Source organism: Hyaena hyaena, unplaced genomic scaffold (assembly GCF_003009895.1).
Source record: "Hyaena hyaena isolate Hyena2069 unplaced genomic scaffold, ASM300989v1 scaffold_49, whole genome shotgun sequence".
Taxonomy (NCBI): Eukaryota; Metazoa; Chordata; class Mammalia; order Carnivora; family Hyaenidae; genus Hyaena; species Hyaena hyaena.
Genome location: NW_024080681.1, coordinates 3,732,397 through 3,749,380, shown reverse-complemented (window position 1 = coordinate 3,749,380; position 16,984 = coordinate 3,732,397). Strand labels below are relative to the sequence as shown.

Below are 16,984 nucleotides of genomic sequence, written 5' to 3'. Positions count from 1 at the left end.
TGCAGAGCGTGACCTTAAGGAACTCATGGCTGTCTAAGTGCCTTACTGTTTATGTTTTATTAAAAACTATAAGTAGCTGTATGTTAGCAGCGGCTAGCCCCTCAAGGTCCTAAAAGCTTTGCTTTCAAATTCCTTAGAAACTTTACTTTATCTTCTCTCCCTTCAAAAATTTATTTTTTTTAATTTTTAAAAAAATTTTAAGAAAATCGTTTATTGTCCAGTTGGTTTCCATATAACATCCAGTGCTCATCCCAACAAGTGCCCTCCTCCATGCCTATCACCCCCCTCCCCCTGTCCCCCACCACCATCAGCCCTCAGCTTGTTCTTGGCATTCAAGAGTCTCTCATGGTTTGCCTCCCTCCCTCTCCCCCACCATTTTTCCCCTTTTTCTCCCCCATGGTCCTCCGTTAAGTTCCTCCTAATCCTCCTATACGTGGAAACATATGGTATCTGTCCTTCTCTGCCTGACTTACTTCGCTCAGCATAACACCCCAAAGGTCCATCCATGTTGCTACCCATGGCCAGATTTCATTCTTTCTCATTGCCATGTAGTATTCCATCGTATAGATAAACCACATCTTCTTGATCCATTCATCAGTTGATGGACACTTAGGCTCTTTCCATGTTTTGGCTATTGTTGAGAGTGATGCTATGAATATTGAGGTACTTGTGCCCCTATGCATCAGCTCTCCTGTATCCCTTGGGTAAATTCCTAGCAGTGCTACTGCTGGGTCATAGGGGAGTTCTATTGTGAATTTTTTTAGGAACCTCCACACTGTTTTCCAGAGGGGCTGTACCAGCTTACATTCCCACCAACAGTGTAGGAGGGTGCGGAAAGGAGAGATTATTAAGCAACCTACTGTACAGGAGACTTTGTACTACTTCATCTTAAATCATTACCAAAAAGCCCATGTGGCTTGTGTCATTTTCTTTATAGATCAGAAGATTGGAGCTCAGAAACTTTAGCCTGAAGTTACATAGCCAGGTTTGAACTTAGGTCAGTCCGACTCTAATGGTGACCCCGCAACTGACTCTTGAGTGGACTGTCTCTTCCCAAAATCCCATCCCATTTTCCACACCTCAGATGTCCCTTGTGCTTTCCAGCTTCCTGGCCCTCCCACTCCTTCCTGTGTCCCCCCTGTCCACACCGCCTCTCCCGTCCTCGGGTTCTGGGTCAAATATGACCTGTCCTCAGTGCCTCTTGTCTGAGACTCTGAAAATAAATTCTGTGGTCTTTATTGTTTATACCATTCACAGTGGCACAGAGCCACAGTGAAAACATGATGGCCTGTGTTCTCTAAGCCCCGAGAGCCAGGAACTGTTTGTTATAAATGTAAACTCTCACACTTCTTAAACTGAACGAATACAGTAGTTAGTGCTTTGTACACGTTTACTGAATGCACAGAGTGGGAGTTTGTGGTGATTTCATTCTGGAGTGTTTGAAATTCCAAGATGCTCATTTTTCTTAAAGGAGTTAAGTTCATTGTTACCTTTGCACTTTCTTAAAGGGCAGCCTCAAGAACCCAGATGAGCTCCATGTATAAGAAAACTTACTTGATTCATGTTGTCAGTGAATTGTAACTTGGAACATGAACTTGACTTTCAGGGCAAGGGGACTCGCGATAAAGTCCTGATTAGAATCATGGTCTCTCGCAGTGAAGTGGACATGTTGAAAATTAGGTCTGAATTCAAGAGGAAGTACGGCAAGTCCCTGTACTACTGCATCCAGGTAAGCCCCACGGTGACGTGTTGGCCCTGCCTGGCCGTCCTCAAGGCCCTGGAGCCCCGGGCTGGTGGCCTGTCAGAATAATGACAGAATGGTGGTTTTCTAATTCACTGGGGAAGAGATGCTAGTCCTCAGGTATCAGGGGTTTATTTAGAAAGTGCCATTAATGATTTGTCCTAGAATCTTATAGAGATAGGCAAATATTTTACACTTCCCACACCTGCCATTCTACAGTGATAATTGGTGTTCATGAGGATGATCCTGCAAGACTTGCTGACATCCTCCTGAAGAGCCTGAGATCAATTAGATTTTATATTTTATTTTATTATGCACTTGACCCTTGAACCACACAGGTTTGAACTGCACTGGTTGAAAATCAATAGGCCTTTTTTGATAAATATAGTGCAGTGTGTAAAATGTATTTTCCTTCTGATTTTCTTAATATTTCAATTTCTCAAGAATACAGTATATAATGCATATAACATACAAATGTGTGTTAAATGACTTTTCATGTTACAGGTATGGCTTCTGGTCAGTGGTAGGCTATTACTTAAGTTCTGGGAGGAGTCAAAAGTTACGTGTAGATTTTTGTTGAGGGGGGGTTGCTGGGGCCCCTCACCCTGGCCTTGTTCAAGGGTCACCTGTTTCCATTTTTTGAAAGTTCTCAGTGATAGGCCTGGCAACATTTGGTTACTCAGAACTTTCATCTCTCCCATCCATTTAGTCTCTCTATTTTGGAGAGAGAGAGCATTCATATGCAAGGAGTAGCTCCCCGCACAGCTACTGGTGTGTCCTTTAGACAGGCATAGCAGCCCCCCCTTTCCAAGAGATCCTGAAAATATCAAAGCCATGTCCGTGGTTACTAATGATGAATTCTGAGGTGGGTTTGGTGGGCCCAAGTTTATTAGGGCACGTGTTTAAAGTTTAGGGACCAGTGAGCCCATTAGTAATCATTTCCTCACTTCACTAGCTTATTCCCACGTGACCCTGTGAATCCTGGAAACCCTACGGCGAGGCAGGAAAGTACCTCGTCTTCTCTGGAAGCACTAGGGCCAGAAAGAAAAGCGGTGGAGCTTACAGGACCTTGCAGTAGGAGCAAGCTGGGTTCTGTGGGTCTGGTTCCGTGCTGTGTTCATCCCCAGCAACTCCGTTCTCTCCACCCTTCTGGTGATCATGTCTCTCGAAGGGCCGCCCCTCGTTCCAGATCCCCTGAGGGCAGGTCTTTGCTGCTGCTCTGGGAGGTTCTCTCTGCGTTGAGCCTGCTTGTACGTTATTGCAGAGTCTGGGTCTTTTTTCTGATACTGAATTTCTTTTTTCTCCTTGGCCGTTTATAGCAAGACACGAAGGGCGACTACCAGAAAGCGCTGCTGTACCTGTGTGGTGGGGATGACTGAGCCCACGACAGCATGAGCGCCAGGATCGGTGTTCCTTTGTTTCCAGCTAACAGTTCTAGAAAATAGCTTGTGACTAACAGTCCCCTTATGCCCATCCCTGCGAGGATGACGTTAGCATTGCCCCTTCCCCATCTTTATTTCAGTTGCCTAAGCATTGCCTGCTTCTCATGTCTATTCTCTTTAGCCAAAGAAATGAACATTCCAAGGAGTTGGAAGTGAAGTCTATGATGTGAAACACTTTGCCTCTTGTGTACTGTGTCATAAACAGATGAATAAACTGAATTTTTACTTTATAAACAAGTACTTTGTGGACCTTGCTTTCAACTTAATTGTTTAGAAATCAAACATGCGTAGGAAAAAATAAAATAAAAAATAAAAATCAAACATGCGTCAGGGCTGTATTGCTCAGCTGGTAAAGCTGTCCGCTAGAGGAATAAAGCTCTGGGACTCAGCTGTCTGATGTGGTAGCCACTATCCAGATGTGGCGATTTACGTTTAAACTTATGTAAATGAAACACGATTAAAAATTCACTTCCTCAGTCACACTACCCACATTTCAAGTGCTCAATATCCACATGTGGTTAGCAGCCTGTGTATTGGAGAGCATGGGCAGAGAACATTTCTGTTATAGTGGAAAAATTCTACTGAGCAGTTCTTCATGCCCAGGGGATGATAGTACCTATGGAGGAAAACTTCTGTCTGCTTGTCTGACTGCAGGTAAATTATGTGAAAACAAATAATCAGTGATGGCCTCAAACTGGGAAGAGGAGTGGGGTGGCATGGTGGGCTCTATTTAGCAAATAATTGCAAATATATCTAAAGCCATTCGACTTACAGAAATAAATAGCATTCTATCCTAACCTCAAGGACTCATCTGTCACTGAGTCAGGCTACACTATTCTTGGAAGGAAGTATAACATAAATGGATTCGGAGCACAGAGAAGAAAGTGATTGCTTGGGAGAGGATAGGGAAAGAAGACCCAGAGGAGAAGGAAGCGTTTGAACTCTGCCCAAAAATCCAAGTTGAAATGGCAAGTAGGTGATTCACACTAGTGGTACTATAGGCACAAAGACTCAGGGCAGCAATAATTCTGTCTCCCACACCTCCCAGCAGCCAGGGGCCATTCCTAGGACCTCCCAGTGTCAGGTCCACCCTTTCATGGAAAGATTGCAGCAAACATGATATGTATTATTGTGTCTCATAATGCAAAGATGCTGTTTATGGTCTGCCAGCCCAGGCCACTGTGGACAGCTTGTTACACAGGAACTTTCCCTATGCAGGGTGTAGGGCCGGAGGCAGAGGGAGCTGATGGATTTATTTCCTCCTCAGAGGATGCTGTGTCAACTGCTAATACCTGAACCTGGCCGATGTAGGACACGGTAGTCTGCAGGGACTGCAGGTAATGAATGGCAATGAATGTGTGAAATGGCTAGTTGGACAGAACATGGGAAGTGGGGGTGCTGAAGAAATGAATGCCTGCCCCACGTTGAGCACTTCGAATTCAATGAAAACGACACTGTGTGACCAAACAAAATATATCTGTGGGCTGAATGATTCGCTGTTTTGACCTTTGTCAAACTTCGGGTAGAAACTCAGAGGCAACATGGCTCTCGTGTGGCCCATGATGTGCCTGTGCATCCGCTAAGCTATTCTTGAGAAAGGATGCGAGGCAAAACTAGTGCTTTCTCAAATGTATCCACTATACTTATTAGAGTTGATGCTCAAATCCCAAAATAGACATTTCTGTGTACTTGGGGCAGAGTTCAAGGAACTGTATATGAAGCAGGAAGTTTACATTTAATCCCAAATTATGGTATTGAACTCAAAATTGATAGGGCTGGGCAGAAGCTGTCAGGAGCAATGTTTCATATCAACAAGTACCTGGGCTTTGTTTCTTCCCATCATCAAGTGTGTTTCGGGCTGCAGAGGGGAAAGTGGTAGGAGAAGGCAAGGCTGTGCAGCCAGAATGTGGGAGGCTTCTGCACCCACCGTGTCTAGGGCACCCTGGCCCCTGGTCTGGCTGGTTGGACCTTCCAGCAGGCATGAGGGAAAATTCAAAAGGCAGATTGCCACCAGAAAGGCTCTGGGAGAAACATTCCAAACACTGGCCGTTGTCTCTCCCCTGTATAAAACAATGATTGTCTATTATCCAAAACTGATAGGGCACTTGGATTTTGGCCTCTTATTCTTCTGGATTCCAGTCTGTCCTTGTTCAAGCTCTCCAAACCAATTCTTGCAATAAAGAACCATCTGGAGATGTGAATAGTCTCCCAAACAATTTTACTTTGTAAAGAGAAGGAAGAGGGCACCAGGCAGGCTTTAGCATTTTGTCAGTTGATAATAAGAACTTTGATTTTATTCTTTGAAGAGTTAAAAGTAATGCATGTACTATAGCCATGGAAACTTACTGAACTATGACTGTGGACAAGAGGATTCCTTTTTTTCCCCCTCTGACCTGTGTTGTGGATCTAGGCAGGGCTGTCACACTGTACAACTCCAGATGGTCCCCTTCACATTGTAGTCTGTATGCATGGTATCTCCTTTTGAATTGTGCAGTACACATCTGGCCGTATATGACAGCCCTCTATGGTGACCCTATATGGTGTAAGATGGCCCATTAAGTTTTCCGTCACAGAGGTGGCTTCCAGATTAAGGACCAATTTTACTTGGAAATAGCTGGCTAAACCTCTGAAGGCCTTGGTTTTTCCAGGCTCTTGATCTTTGGGTCTGTTTTACTGGGCTATACACGAATGGCTCTGCATATGAATCTTCCCAGCATGCGAAGTTCCTCTAGTGTAAATTATTAGTAAAGATGGCTAAAGCAGGGAAAACCTGACTCACAGAGTGGCTACATTTAGCAAGAAAAATGATTTGAGGACAGAACTCTTTTAAATCAATTTTTAGTCTTTAAATGACTCCAATCTCCAGGCCTCTTCCCATGTTTTGACAAACGGCTTTGGCTTCTTATCCACATCAGTTTATTTGACCTCCTTTTTCCATCAACTACCAAAATGAAAACTCTGCTTCGAGAGAGAGAGAGAGGGAGCAATTTTAAACATCCCTTAGCAATGAGGCAGAACATGCTATAGCCATCAAGTTCTAGTTGTTCATTCTATTTATTGAGAAAAGCTTGTAGCCTGATTTCTTTTATGTGAGTACATTTGAGCAAGCAAAGTTTATAGAGATGACTTATCTCATTACATTAGAAGAGTGATTTGCTATCTCAGCATCTATAAGCAATTTTAACAGACATTTCTGGATGAAGAAAAGCTTTTGTAAATATATGCGAAAGACACGATTTCATCAAGCATTAAATTGGAGGTGCCCTGGAAAAATATTACATTTGTGCATTCAATTAGCTTGATTGTGGCTGAATTTTGTCCACTGAAGGCAGCATTTCTGCAGAAAAACAGAAGCATTTCCTACGTCAGCAGGTTTCCTAAAACAGAAAAGCACACTTTCTCCTGTTTGCAAGTCTTCTTTTGCATTTGTGCTGTTCCCAGCTATGCGTCCCTAATCAGGCTGTTCAGTCTTGTTCTCCACAGTAGAGTGCATGGGGAGAGTAAACCAGAAACCACTTTATTTAGGTGAAATCCAAACCTAATACTTCCAACCTTAAATAGCCTGTACCTAGTCTAAACGCTTGGTAAGCTCTGGGCAAAAATGGGGCTGGTCAAGATGGACTTAAGTTCTCCAAGCTTCCCTTCCTGTCTCTGCAGGCCCTCTCTCTCCTTTAAGGTCTGTGGGATGCTGTTTATTTTTTTACTTTTTATTTTTTTTAATTTTTTTTTATTTATTTCTAGGAAAGAGAGAGAGAGAGAGACAGAGTGAGCAGGGGAGGGTCAGAGAGAGAGGGAGATACAGACTCTGAAACAGTCTCCAGGCTCTGAGCTGGAAGTCAGCACAGATCCCGATGCGGGGCTCAAACGCACAAACCGTGAGATCATGACCTAAGCGAAAGTCGGATGCTTAACCGACTAAGCCACCCAGGCGCCCCTATGGGATGCTGTTTAAACTTTGGTATGGCTGTTAGCCCATGTCCCTTTCCTGGACGTGTGCTTATTGGGTCAGCCTTACCTTGGAATGAAAATTTTGATGGCCTATTACAGGAAAATTTTGTTTGCCTATTGTCCATTTGTCTTAGACAATGTTTGGGTACAAGAGACCTTTCTTGGAATCCCTAAAAGTGCAGTGAAGAAATGAGCTAGGTATTTATGATAATCACAAGCCCTCTTCACCTCTCCCACTTGGTGATTTGTAGTTGAAAAATCAGTTTTCTGTTAGGAAGCAACAAAGCAGAAAAGATATAGTATGTCCCCCTACTTGGCTGTGGGGTGGCTGTTACTTTTAAACAACAGGTGATAACAAATTGGAACTTTCCTAGCTATAATGCATTATAGCCCAAGGCTATCATACTTGTAAGTACATTTCTAAAAACTAATTTAGAGATTAGGAAGAGGTTTGAATCAGGAATTGAGAAATGTTTCCTTCCTTTTTTTTTTTTTTAATGTTTACTTATTTATTTTGAGAGAGGGGGAGAGAGGATCCCAAGCAGGCTCTGTGCTCTCAGCACAGAACCCCATGTAGGCCTTGATCTCACAAAGTGCAAGATCATGACCTAAGTCTAAATTAAGAGTTGGATACTTGAGTGACTGAGCCACCCAGGCAACCTGAGAAATATTTCTAACAAGTTTTAGGTGTTTATGACAAAGAGTTTCCCAGTTTTCACATTTTACCATGGATTCTTGAGTTTTTGGAGAACCAATTTGATCTTAATAGACCACATTTGTTCTAATAGATATGAACTCCTATATGACTAGAAAGATTTTTAAAATCTAGAGTTGAGCAGGTTAATATGGGACTTCAGTCACTGACTTATTCATTGGCTTGCTAATGTAATGAATAGATAGACCTACTATGTGCTAGTGGTTGAACTAGTCCCTGGATATTTAAGGAACAAGGCATTACTGACCATGAAGAATGAAAGGGCTGTGATTGATGAAGGCACAGGTGAGGTACTTGGGGGTCCATAGCAGCTGATCCTTACCCAGGATGAAACATCTGAAGGTTTCTGTGACAGGCAATCCTCAAAGCAAGATTTATTTGCAGTAAAGGGGGTTGCAGTGTTTTTTTCTGAGCTACAAGAGGAATACACAATAACTGTAGGAAGCTGGAAAATAAAGAACAGCATAAAGAAGAAAATCTGAATCACCTGCAACTTCAGCCACAACCAATCATTGTTAACATTTTGGCAGGATGACCTATTTGAGAATTAGGTCTTATTTTGTTGGCAGTAAGCACATCAGGAAGGAAAGAGACAATTTTTCCTCCTCAAAAGGAAGAGCTGGGCTTCAGGCAGTGATAGTCTGGCTTTCTTTTCTGAAAGAGTTAAGTGGCTTTTGATTTTTCAAAGTAGAGTTCAAGAAGACAGAGGCCTAAATTGTTCTGGGTGATGGTTCTGGGTGAATGGAAGAAGGCAGTAGCCTATCCTTTGGACAGCTGGCTTTCCAGAGACTGAGCAGGATAGTGTTCAGATGACAGAGATGGAGCCTGGTCTCCACCCAATGCTTGAGTGTCCTGAGCTCTTACAGGGGGTCAAAAACTGCCCATAACATTATTGGCTATCTCTGGGAAGGTCTTAGTGGCTGGGCAAGGTGAATGGGGAATGGAGCCCTGCCCAATGTTGAAACCTTTTTTTCCAATCCTTACCTGATTCTATACCATTGTCTTCTTAATCACCAGAATAGCCAGGGTTCCCTCCTTCCCTCCGTCTTTTCCCTTTCTCCTTCCCTCCTTCTCTTCCTTTCCTTTCCTTCCTTCCTTCCTTCCTTCCTTCCTTCCTTCCTTCCTTCCTTCCTTCCTTCCTTCCTTCCTTCCATTTATGACCTACAATATCTATCCCAGGTAAGTCATACTAAGTATTCCTGACATCACAGAGCTCTATAATTTAGATCTAACGTTGTGCATTGAAGAGCCTAAGTTAGCTAAATTTTGTAAATCAGTAAGGAAAACAGGATCCTAATAGAGTCATAAAACAAGAGAGGAAAATGAAGGATGTGCTCTGGACCTCATATTCCAGATTGCTAGAAAAACAGAGAAACAACAGAAAGTGATTTCAAAGCATCAATTTAAAAAAAGAAAGATGTAGAATAAAAAATTTTCAGCTTGTCAGTGGGATTACAGCCGACTTTTTAAAATATATTTAATTATTTTACAGTTTATTTATTTATTTTGAAAAAAAGAGAAAGAATGGGAGAGAGAGAGAATATCAAGCAGGCTCTGCACCGACAGTGGGTCTTGATCCCATGAACCATGAGATTATAATCTGAGCTGAAATCAAGATTCGGATGCTTAACCAGTTGAATCACTCAGGTGGCCTTGCCACTTTTTTAAATATGAAGTTTCTATGTAGTTACTATTTGACCTTTAATACTAACAAATACAGAATAAGATAAGAAATGTTGGGGAATCTGGGTGGCTCAGTCACTTAAGCATCTGACTTCGGCTCAGGGCATGATATTGAGGTTCATGAGTTGAGCCCCATGATGGACTCTGTGCTTTTTCCAGCTCAGAGCCTGGAATCTGCTTTGGATTTTGTGTCTCCCTCTCTCCCTGCCCCTTCCCTGCTTATGCTCTGTCTCGCTCTCAAAAAATAAATTAGAAAAAAAATTTAAAAAAGAAATGTCAGTCTTGTTCCCATTCTCTGTACTTTTTGTTTCTCCCCTTAGCCCAGGCCTTCAAATCTCCACATGGAAATTCAGGCCTGGCTTGCCCCTCGTTTCAGACCTATGCTGGCCTGAGCTTGGAATACTGAACCAGCTGTGTCTCCTGCTGCTTCTGGGAATCTGGTGGCCTCCATAACTCTCTGGGGAGAAGTGAGCTATTCTTGGGGTGCATGCTCTGTTCTTAGCATTGTGCCTGGCTCTGATAACCTTCGCCCTGTAGAGGTTGAGATTGTTATAGCTTGTCTTCTGCCCTCGTAACTAACCCCATCTCCCAGCTACCCGAAGCCCTTGGCTTGCTTGATCCTTTTCTCTGTATCCTGGAACCATTTCTTCCAATCTCAGTCCTACTTTGTTCAGTTCCTCATCAATGAATGTCCACAGAATGGGGCAGCCATTCTTGAGGAATGAGCTCTGTCCAGCAATTGGAACATCCGTCACTTTTCTGAGCCCTACTGTCTCTCCATTGTCGTGGGTAATTATTTGCCTGTACTTGAAACATTTTTCATGTTCCCTTGCTTGCTTTGCCTTACTGTAAATAACCAGCCAGGCACTGATAAATTCAGAGATGATAACACAGTTTGTTTGTTTGGCACAAAAAACATGTTATACGAGTTCAGAGATCAGATAATAACTTCTTTCTCTTTTCTCTCATCCTCCACCTGCTGCTCCGCCAGAAACTCCTCCCTTAACATGAGTCTTTGCGTCTAGACATTGTCTCTAAGCAAACATGTTGTTTGGGAGGGGTGGTTCTAATTAATCGTTTGGCATACTTGATTTATAGCCATTATCATTTCTTCAAAAGAGGGGCGCCTGGGTGGCTTAGTCGGTTAAGCGTCCTACTTTCGCTTAGGTCATGATCTCGCGATTTGTGGGTTCGGGCCCCGCGTCGGGCTCTGTGCTGACTGCCAGCTCAGAGCCTGGAGCCTGTTTCAGAGTCTGTCACTCCCTCTCTCTCTGACCCTCCCCTGCTCATGCTGTCTCTCTCTCTCCTAGAAATAAATAAAACATTAAAAAAAAAAAAGAGAGAATATGGCTCTTAAAGAATGGGATGTGGGATGGGAGGTGTTTTCCCCCCTTTAACTATTTTTATTTTGTATTACAAATAAGAACAACCAGGGGCGCCTGGGTGGCTTAGTCGGTTGAGCGTCCGACTTTCACTTAGGTCATGATCTCGCGGTTCGTGGGTTCGAGCCCCGCGTCGGGCTCTGTGCTGACTGCCAGCTCAGAGCCTGGAGCCTGTTTCAGAGTCTGTTACTTCCTCTCTCTCTGACCCTCCCCTGCTCACGCTGTCTCTCTCTCTTCTAGAAATAAATAAAAAAAAAAAAACATTAAAAAAAAACAAATAAGAACAACCAATAATATACTGTTTTTCTTCACATTTGTATGGATTTTTAGGAAATTACTCTTTTTTCCCCCGGAGAACTAACAGATGAAAAAGCAGTACCACCTTGTGAAATCTGCAAATCCCAGAAGTCAACAGCTTGAAGACAAAGCCCAGGGGCAAGGAAGAAAACAAGGGTCACAAGAGATGAGACAAGCACATACAGGGACAGTAAGCTGGTGGGATGACTGTTTCGATGCCACTGACCCAGACAATAGGGACCCTTTTCCTCCTGGCACCCATTGCCACCACCTTAAAGGAGTCATTTGTGGTGTATGGTCTGAAGAACTCTTTTCAACTAACAACAAGAGTTGCTTTGTGAAGAGGTGCAATGAGAAAGTGCAAATAATAATCAAAGTCCAAACTCAGGGAAGAACACACAGTGAAAAGAAAACCCAGAAATGTCAACATCTTTGCTACTTGAACCAACTGCTTCATTGTACCCAAGAGGGAGTCTGAAAAACAACTGAGGGGTCAAATCAGCATCTGTATCATGTCCCTACAAACCCTACTGGGTTGTTTTGCTGGCTAGGTGGTGATCAGCTTATGCCCTGAAGCAACAGAGATAGGTACCAAGACTGCCAAAGTGAAGGGGGATAAAAAGGTGGAAATTGTGTTTTCTTCAAAATGCATTGGCTTTGAAACTGCCTTTTTTCCTGGTCTAGCAACTTCTTTCTCTCACATTGCTTCAGGTTTTATTGCCTTACTTACACTTGAAATGAAAAAGTGAACTTTGAGGCGTAAGGACTGGGCAGTCCTGAGAAGACAGGGAATCTGCAAGTACAGTAGTCAGCACAGGCTGCACTCTCATGGCTTGGCCTTCCTTGTATCCCAAGAACCTATCCCTGATGTCACTCTGAAGTTCTCTGCAAGCCTGGTGACCACTCACTATCCCACTGTGGAAGCATGAGAGAGTGAGGTCTTCAGTTCTCCCCAGATAGGAAATGTCTATGAGTTTATTTTTTTTAATTTAAAATAATGTTAATTTATTTATTTTGAGAGAGAGAGAGAGAGAGCATGAGCAGGGGAGGGGTGGAGAGAATCTTAATCAGGTTCCACACCCAGCGTGAAGCTGGATGTGGGGCTCAGTCCCAGGACCCTGGGATCATCATGACCTGAGCTGAAATCAGGAGTCCACAGCTTAACCAACTGAGCCACCTAGGTGCCCCGAAATGTCCCTGAGTTTAAAAAACAAAAACATGATTGTTCTTGGGGCTGGGCTGTTTCCCCATCACAGTTTTTAGCAGGATGTGGCTGTGGCTATGGGGTTCCTAGGGAGCTGAGACCATCAAGTTGGTGGGCATGGGCACCCTCATTTAAGTGGGAAAAGTGCAGTAGGAACGTTGCACATCAGGGCTCAGTGTCTGCAAGAAGACTGTAAATTAAGAGCTGGCTGCTTCCTCTCAGCTGGAGGGAGCCTGAGGGGTGGGCATGGAAGGCAGGATCTCAGATTCATACTGCAGGAGCTGCTAGCCCTGGAAGCCAAAGTTGGCCTAGACACAGTCATCTGATTGACCTAATTGAAGGCCTCCTTGAGGCAGAACTACTTTGTCTTCCTAAGGTAAGCCACACAGATGGTAGTTCAATGGGAGATCCATGCTTCAAAGTGGACCACGATGTTGCTTCCCAATGCACTGACATGGTTAATGAAGTCTAGCGCTTCCTGAAAGTGAGAGCTAAAGTCAGCCATTTGGCTGTCTTCCACGAGGATCCATTTACTGTGCAGGTAGGTCCTTTAGGCTTCAGAGGTTCCCTGTGAGATATTCAGCAGGGCGGTGACATGCAGGTGGGTGAGCATCTCGCACTTAGAGGCACGGTGGGCACTTCCAAGCAACAGGACAGTAAGCTTTTCAGCTGGCCACCCTCGTCACCAGCCCGCCGTAGCTTATGTCCAGCACTGTTTTTGCATATTGGCAGCTAAGCGCTCCCTTGGGTTCCATCTTCTCTCGTGAAATGGATTTTACACCCACGTAACACTCAGGCCATTCGTAATAGTAAGTCTCACACGCCCCGCTGGGGAGGTACACGGGTCAGCCCGCGGGCTACGCGAGCTGAGCCAGGCGCATGCGCAGCTATCCTCACACGGCGTCAGGCAGCACGCAGCCACCATCCTTCCGGCGCCCCACTGGTCAGCGCGCACTGCGCAGACTCCGCGCTGTCGCCAGCCACTGACGCGCCCAGGGGAGGCTGGTCGCAGCGGCCCACCCCTGAGGCGGCCCAGGCCACCTGGGCAGCCGTCGAGCGCCACGAGGCGCGGGGACCTGTGACCATGGTGCTCACCGGGAGGCACGGGAGCGCGAGGCCGCAGCCGCCCCCCGCGCCCGTCCCGCCCCGCGTGCCGCTGCCCGTCGTCGTGCTGCAGGTGGCCCGGCGTCTGGAATGAGGTAAGAGCGTAACAAAACGTGTGGCGCTTGACTGCAGACTAAACCGAAGTAAGACATTTTACTGCAAGGTCCATTAGTAGACTTCTGGTGTATTTTATAATGGAACTCAGACTTCTGTTGTTTTGAGGGCTCCTCCTCAGAGATGAGTTACTTACCCTCCCCCAGCCCCGCCGAGAATCCAGATGTGAGGGGGCCCAGGGTTTGGGCAGTGCCTCGATCCAGCTCTGCTGCAGCCAGTCCCTGGTGAGATGGCCCTGGGGCCAGTTAGGATGATTGGCTCGTCCCCAGCACGAATCTATTTCCCTTGAACCCCAGTGTGAGCCTGCGAGTTCACGTTCGCCAATTCTTTTCGGGGAGTTTCCCCACTGTGCTTTCCCTGGGAATAATACTATCTACCTCGTAGGGATGCTGTGATGATTAAATGGGATAATTTGGGTAATGTCTCTAGCATAGACTTTGGTATAGCCCACGTATTTAATCAAATAAATTTCGTATGTTATTAGGTAGATAATATGTATATAAGTAATGCTGTACCATATTATTAGAGAGTTGCCCCTCATAGACACAGGAGAGACTCTCTACTGTGCTGTATTTGCACAGGGCAGTGGACTTTAGGTTCAGGGGTCCCTTGTGGCTTGTCTTCCTTCTGTGGCCTGTTTCCATTTGGGAATTTAGCTTCCATGGTTCTCTTGGCTCGCTCTTTCTCTCTCTCTCTCTCTCTCTCTCTTTTTTTCTTTCTTTTCTTCCTTCCTTCCCTTCCTTCTTTTTTTTTTTTTTTTGAGAGAAAGTGCGAGTGGGAGAGAGGGGCAGAGGGAGAGAGAGGGAAACATAGAGAATCTTATGCAGTCTCCATGCTCAGCGTGGAGCTGGACACAGGGCTCAATCCACCAACCCTGGAATCATGATCTGAGCCAAAATCAAGAGTCTGATACTCAGCTGACTGAGCCACCCAAGAGCTCCTTGGCTTTTTTATTTTTATTTTTATTTTTGGTCATACAGTTTGCCGGGGATGTGCCTCCTACCTCATGCCTTCCTGTCTGTCAGCAAAGCACAAGACCTGACTATAAGGGAAATGTACAGTGTTTGGATTGTAGTATGGCATGTCCTTGAATTTATTTTATAGGTAACATCATTCATCTTCTTGGCAGTGAGATAGATTCCCCCTACTTTTTGTCCTTTAAGTTTCCATCAACTTTGGACCATATAAAGTTAGTGAATATGTATATGATGATGGGTAAGAAATAATGTTTTGTGATGGCCAGTCTCTCCTGTTCTTTAAAAAATCATTTAATTTGATGACTTAACACACATCAGTTTATATTCTTTCCTTTTAATTTTAATTCCAGTTTAGTTAATGTACAATATTATGGTAGTATCAGGTGTACAATATAGTGATTTGACAATCCTATGCATGGCAACCATGATTCTCTAAAGTGAAGAGTCTGTTTTTGGTTTGTCTCTTTTTTCTTTGTCCATTTGTTTTGTTTCTTAAATTCTGCATATGGATGAAACCATATGGTATTTGTCTTTCTCTGACTTATTTCACTTAGCACTGTACCCTCTAGATTCATCTATGTTGTTGCAAATGGCAAGATTGCATTCTTTTTTATGGCTGAGTGTATATACACACACACACACACACACACACCATATCTTCATTTATGAATGGACAGTGAGGTTGCTTCCGTATCTTGGCTATTGTAAATGATGTTGAATTAAACATAGGGATACATATATCTTTTCAAATTAGTGTTTTGTATTTTTGGGTTAATACCCAGTAGCGGAATTACTGGAACATATGTTAATTCTATTTTTAATATTTTGAGGAACTGCAGTACTGTCTTCCACAGTGGCTGCACCAGTTTGTATTCCCACCAACAGCATGAGGGTTCCTTTTTCTCCACATCCTTGGCAACATTTGTTGTTTCTTGTGTTTTTCATTTTAGCCATTCTGATAGGTGTGAGATGATATCTCATTGTGGTTTTTGCATTTCCGTGATAAGTGATGTTGAGCATCTTTTCATGTGTTTGTTGGCCATCTGTATGTCTTTGGAAGAATGTCTGTTCGTGTCTTATGCCCATTTTTAAAAAATTATTTGTGTGAGTGTGTGTGTATGTGTGTGTGTTGAGTTGTATAAGTTCTTTACATATTTTGAATACTAATCTTTTATTGGATATGTCATTTGAAAATATCTTCTCTCAATTAGCAGGTTGTCTTTTAGTTTTGTTGATAGTTCTTTTCCTATGCAGAAACCTTTTATTTTGATGTAGTCCTAGTAATATATTTTGCTTTTGTTTCCCTTGTCTCAAGAGACATAACTAGAAAAATGTTGCTAAGGTTGATGTCAGAGGAATACTGACTGTGCTCTCTTCTAGAATTTTTGTGGTTTCAGGTCTCACATTTAGGTCTTTAATCCATTTTAATTGTGTGTGTGTGTGTGTGTGTGTGGTGTAAGAAAGTGGTCCTGTTTCGTTATTTTTCATGTTGCTGTTCAGGTTTCCTAGCACCATTTGTTGAAAAGACTGTTTTTTGTTTTTTTTTTTTTCTTCCCATTGCATAGTCTTGCCTCCTTTGTTAAAGATCAGACCAGTTACTTTAGGGAGAAGTAAGGGCTTACGTTCTGGAACCATGTGACAATGACTGCGATTAAATAATGGTAGTAAAAGCCATAGGAAATACCAAGCTGCCTAGATTTTGGGGAGTTTTGGTCCCATAAGATCAGAAAATGTGGAAAAGCCCAGGAAGCCCTCTGAGCTGTGTTTTCTGTTCTGCAAGAACATGTTGAAACCAGCATGGTGAGTCTTAATTTTAGGAGGTGAGTCTCAGGCTTGTTCTTGTGGTTAGGTCCCTCTGGGTCACTTCCGGGAACATCACAGAATAATGATCCATATTCCATGTATTATATAAACCAGGAGCAGTTTTCTTGATTGAAAATTCTGTAATCATATGTGTATAGGTTCCATGCCTCAAAAATTTACACATAAAATATTTCTATTTTTCTAGAAATGGCATCTATAGTGATGGTCCTTCTTGTTCCTGTCCTCACCTCCTTTGCTGAAGACTGGCCCTTGCTGAGGCTGGGTTGTAGAAGGAGGCCTTTGGAGGACTTCCCTATTGGCTCAATAACATAAGAGAAGATTTGCTACTGGAAGTTAACTATTTCTGGGTATAGAGTTTGATTGCCTTTTAGTCCTCTCCATTTTCTCCTCCATTCTTTGGACTTGAACATGGAGCAGAGATGGAACAAAAGAAACTTGCTCTGTATATATCAAAGGAGAGGCATGGACGGATTTGGGGAGAGGAAGTGGAGTGAAGGAACAAAAGAAAAGGCAGAGCAAAAGAATGCAAAGGGCAAGGTGAAGACAAGGAGAG

The 16,984-nt window shown here is 43.6% G+C and overlaps 1 protein-coding gene and 1 pseudogene across 1 annotated transcript in view; one reads left to right on the top strand and one right to left on the bottom strand.

The window, feature by feature from the left end:
• ANXA2 (annexin A2) overlaps positions 1–3,420 on the top strand; it is a 44,258-nt gene extending 40,838 nt beyond the window's left edge. The window contains exons 12-13 of the mRNA XM_039230629.1: positions 1,607–1,729; positions 3,061–3,420. Coding sequence (XP_039086560.1) covers positions 1,607–1,729; positions 3,061–3,120 — 183 coding nt within the window. The 3' untranslated portion in view covers positions 3,121–3,420. The remainder of the gene's footprint in view (positions 1–1,606; positions 1,730–3,060) is intronic.
• Positions 3,421–12,467: 9,047 nt separating this feature from the next.
• Positions 12,468–14,293, bottom strand: LOC120230867 (annotated as a pseudogene).
• Positions 14,294–16,984: the final 2,691 nt, after the last annotated feature.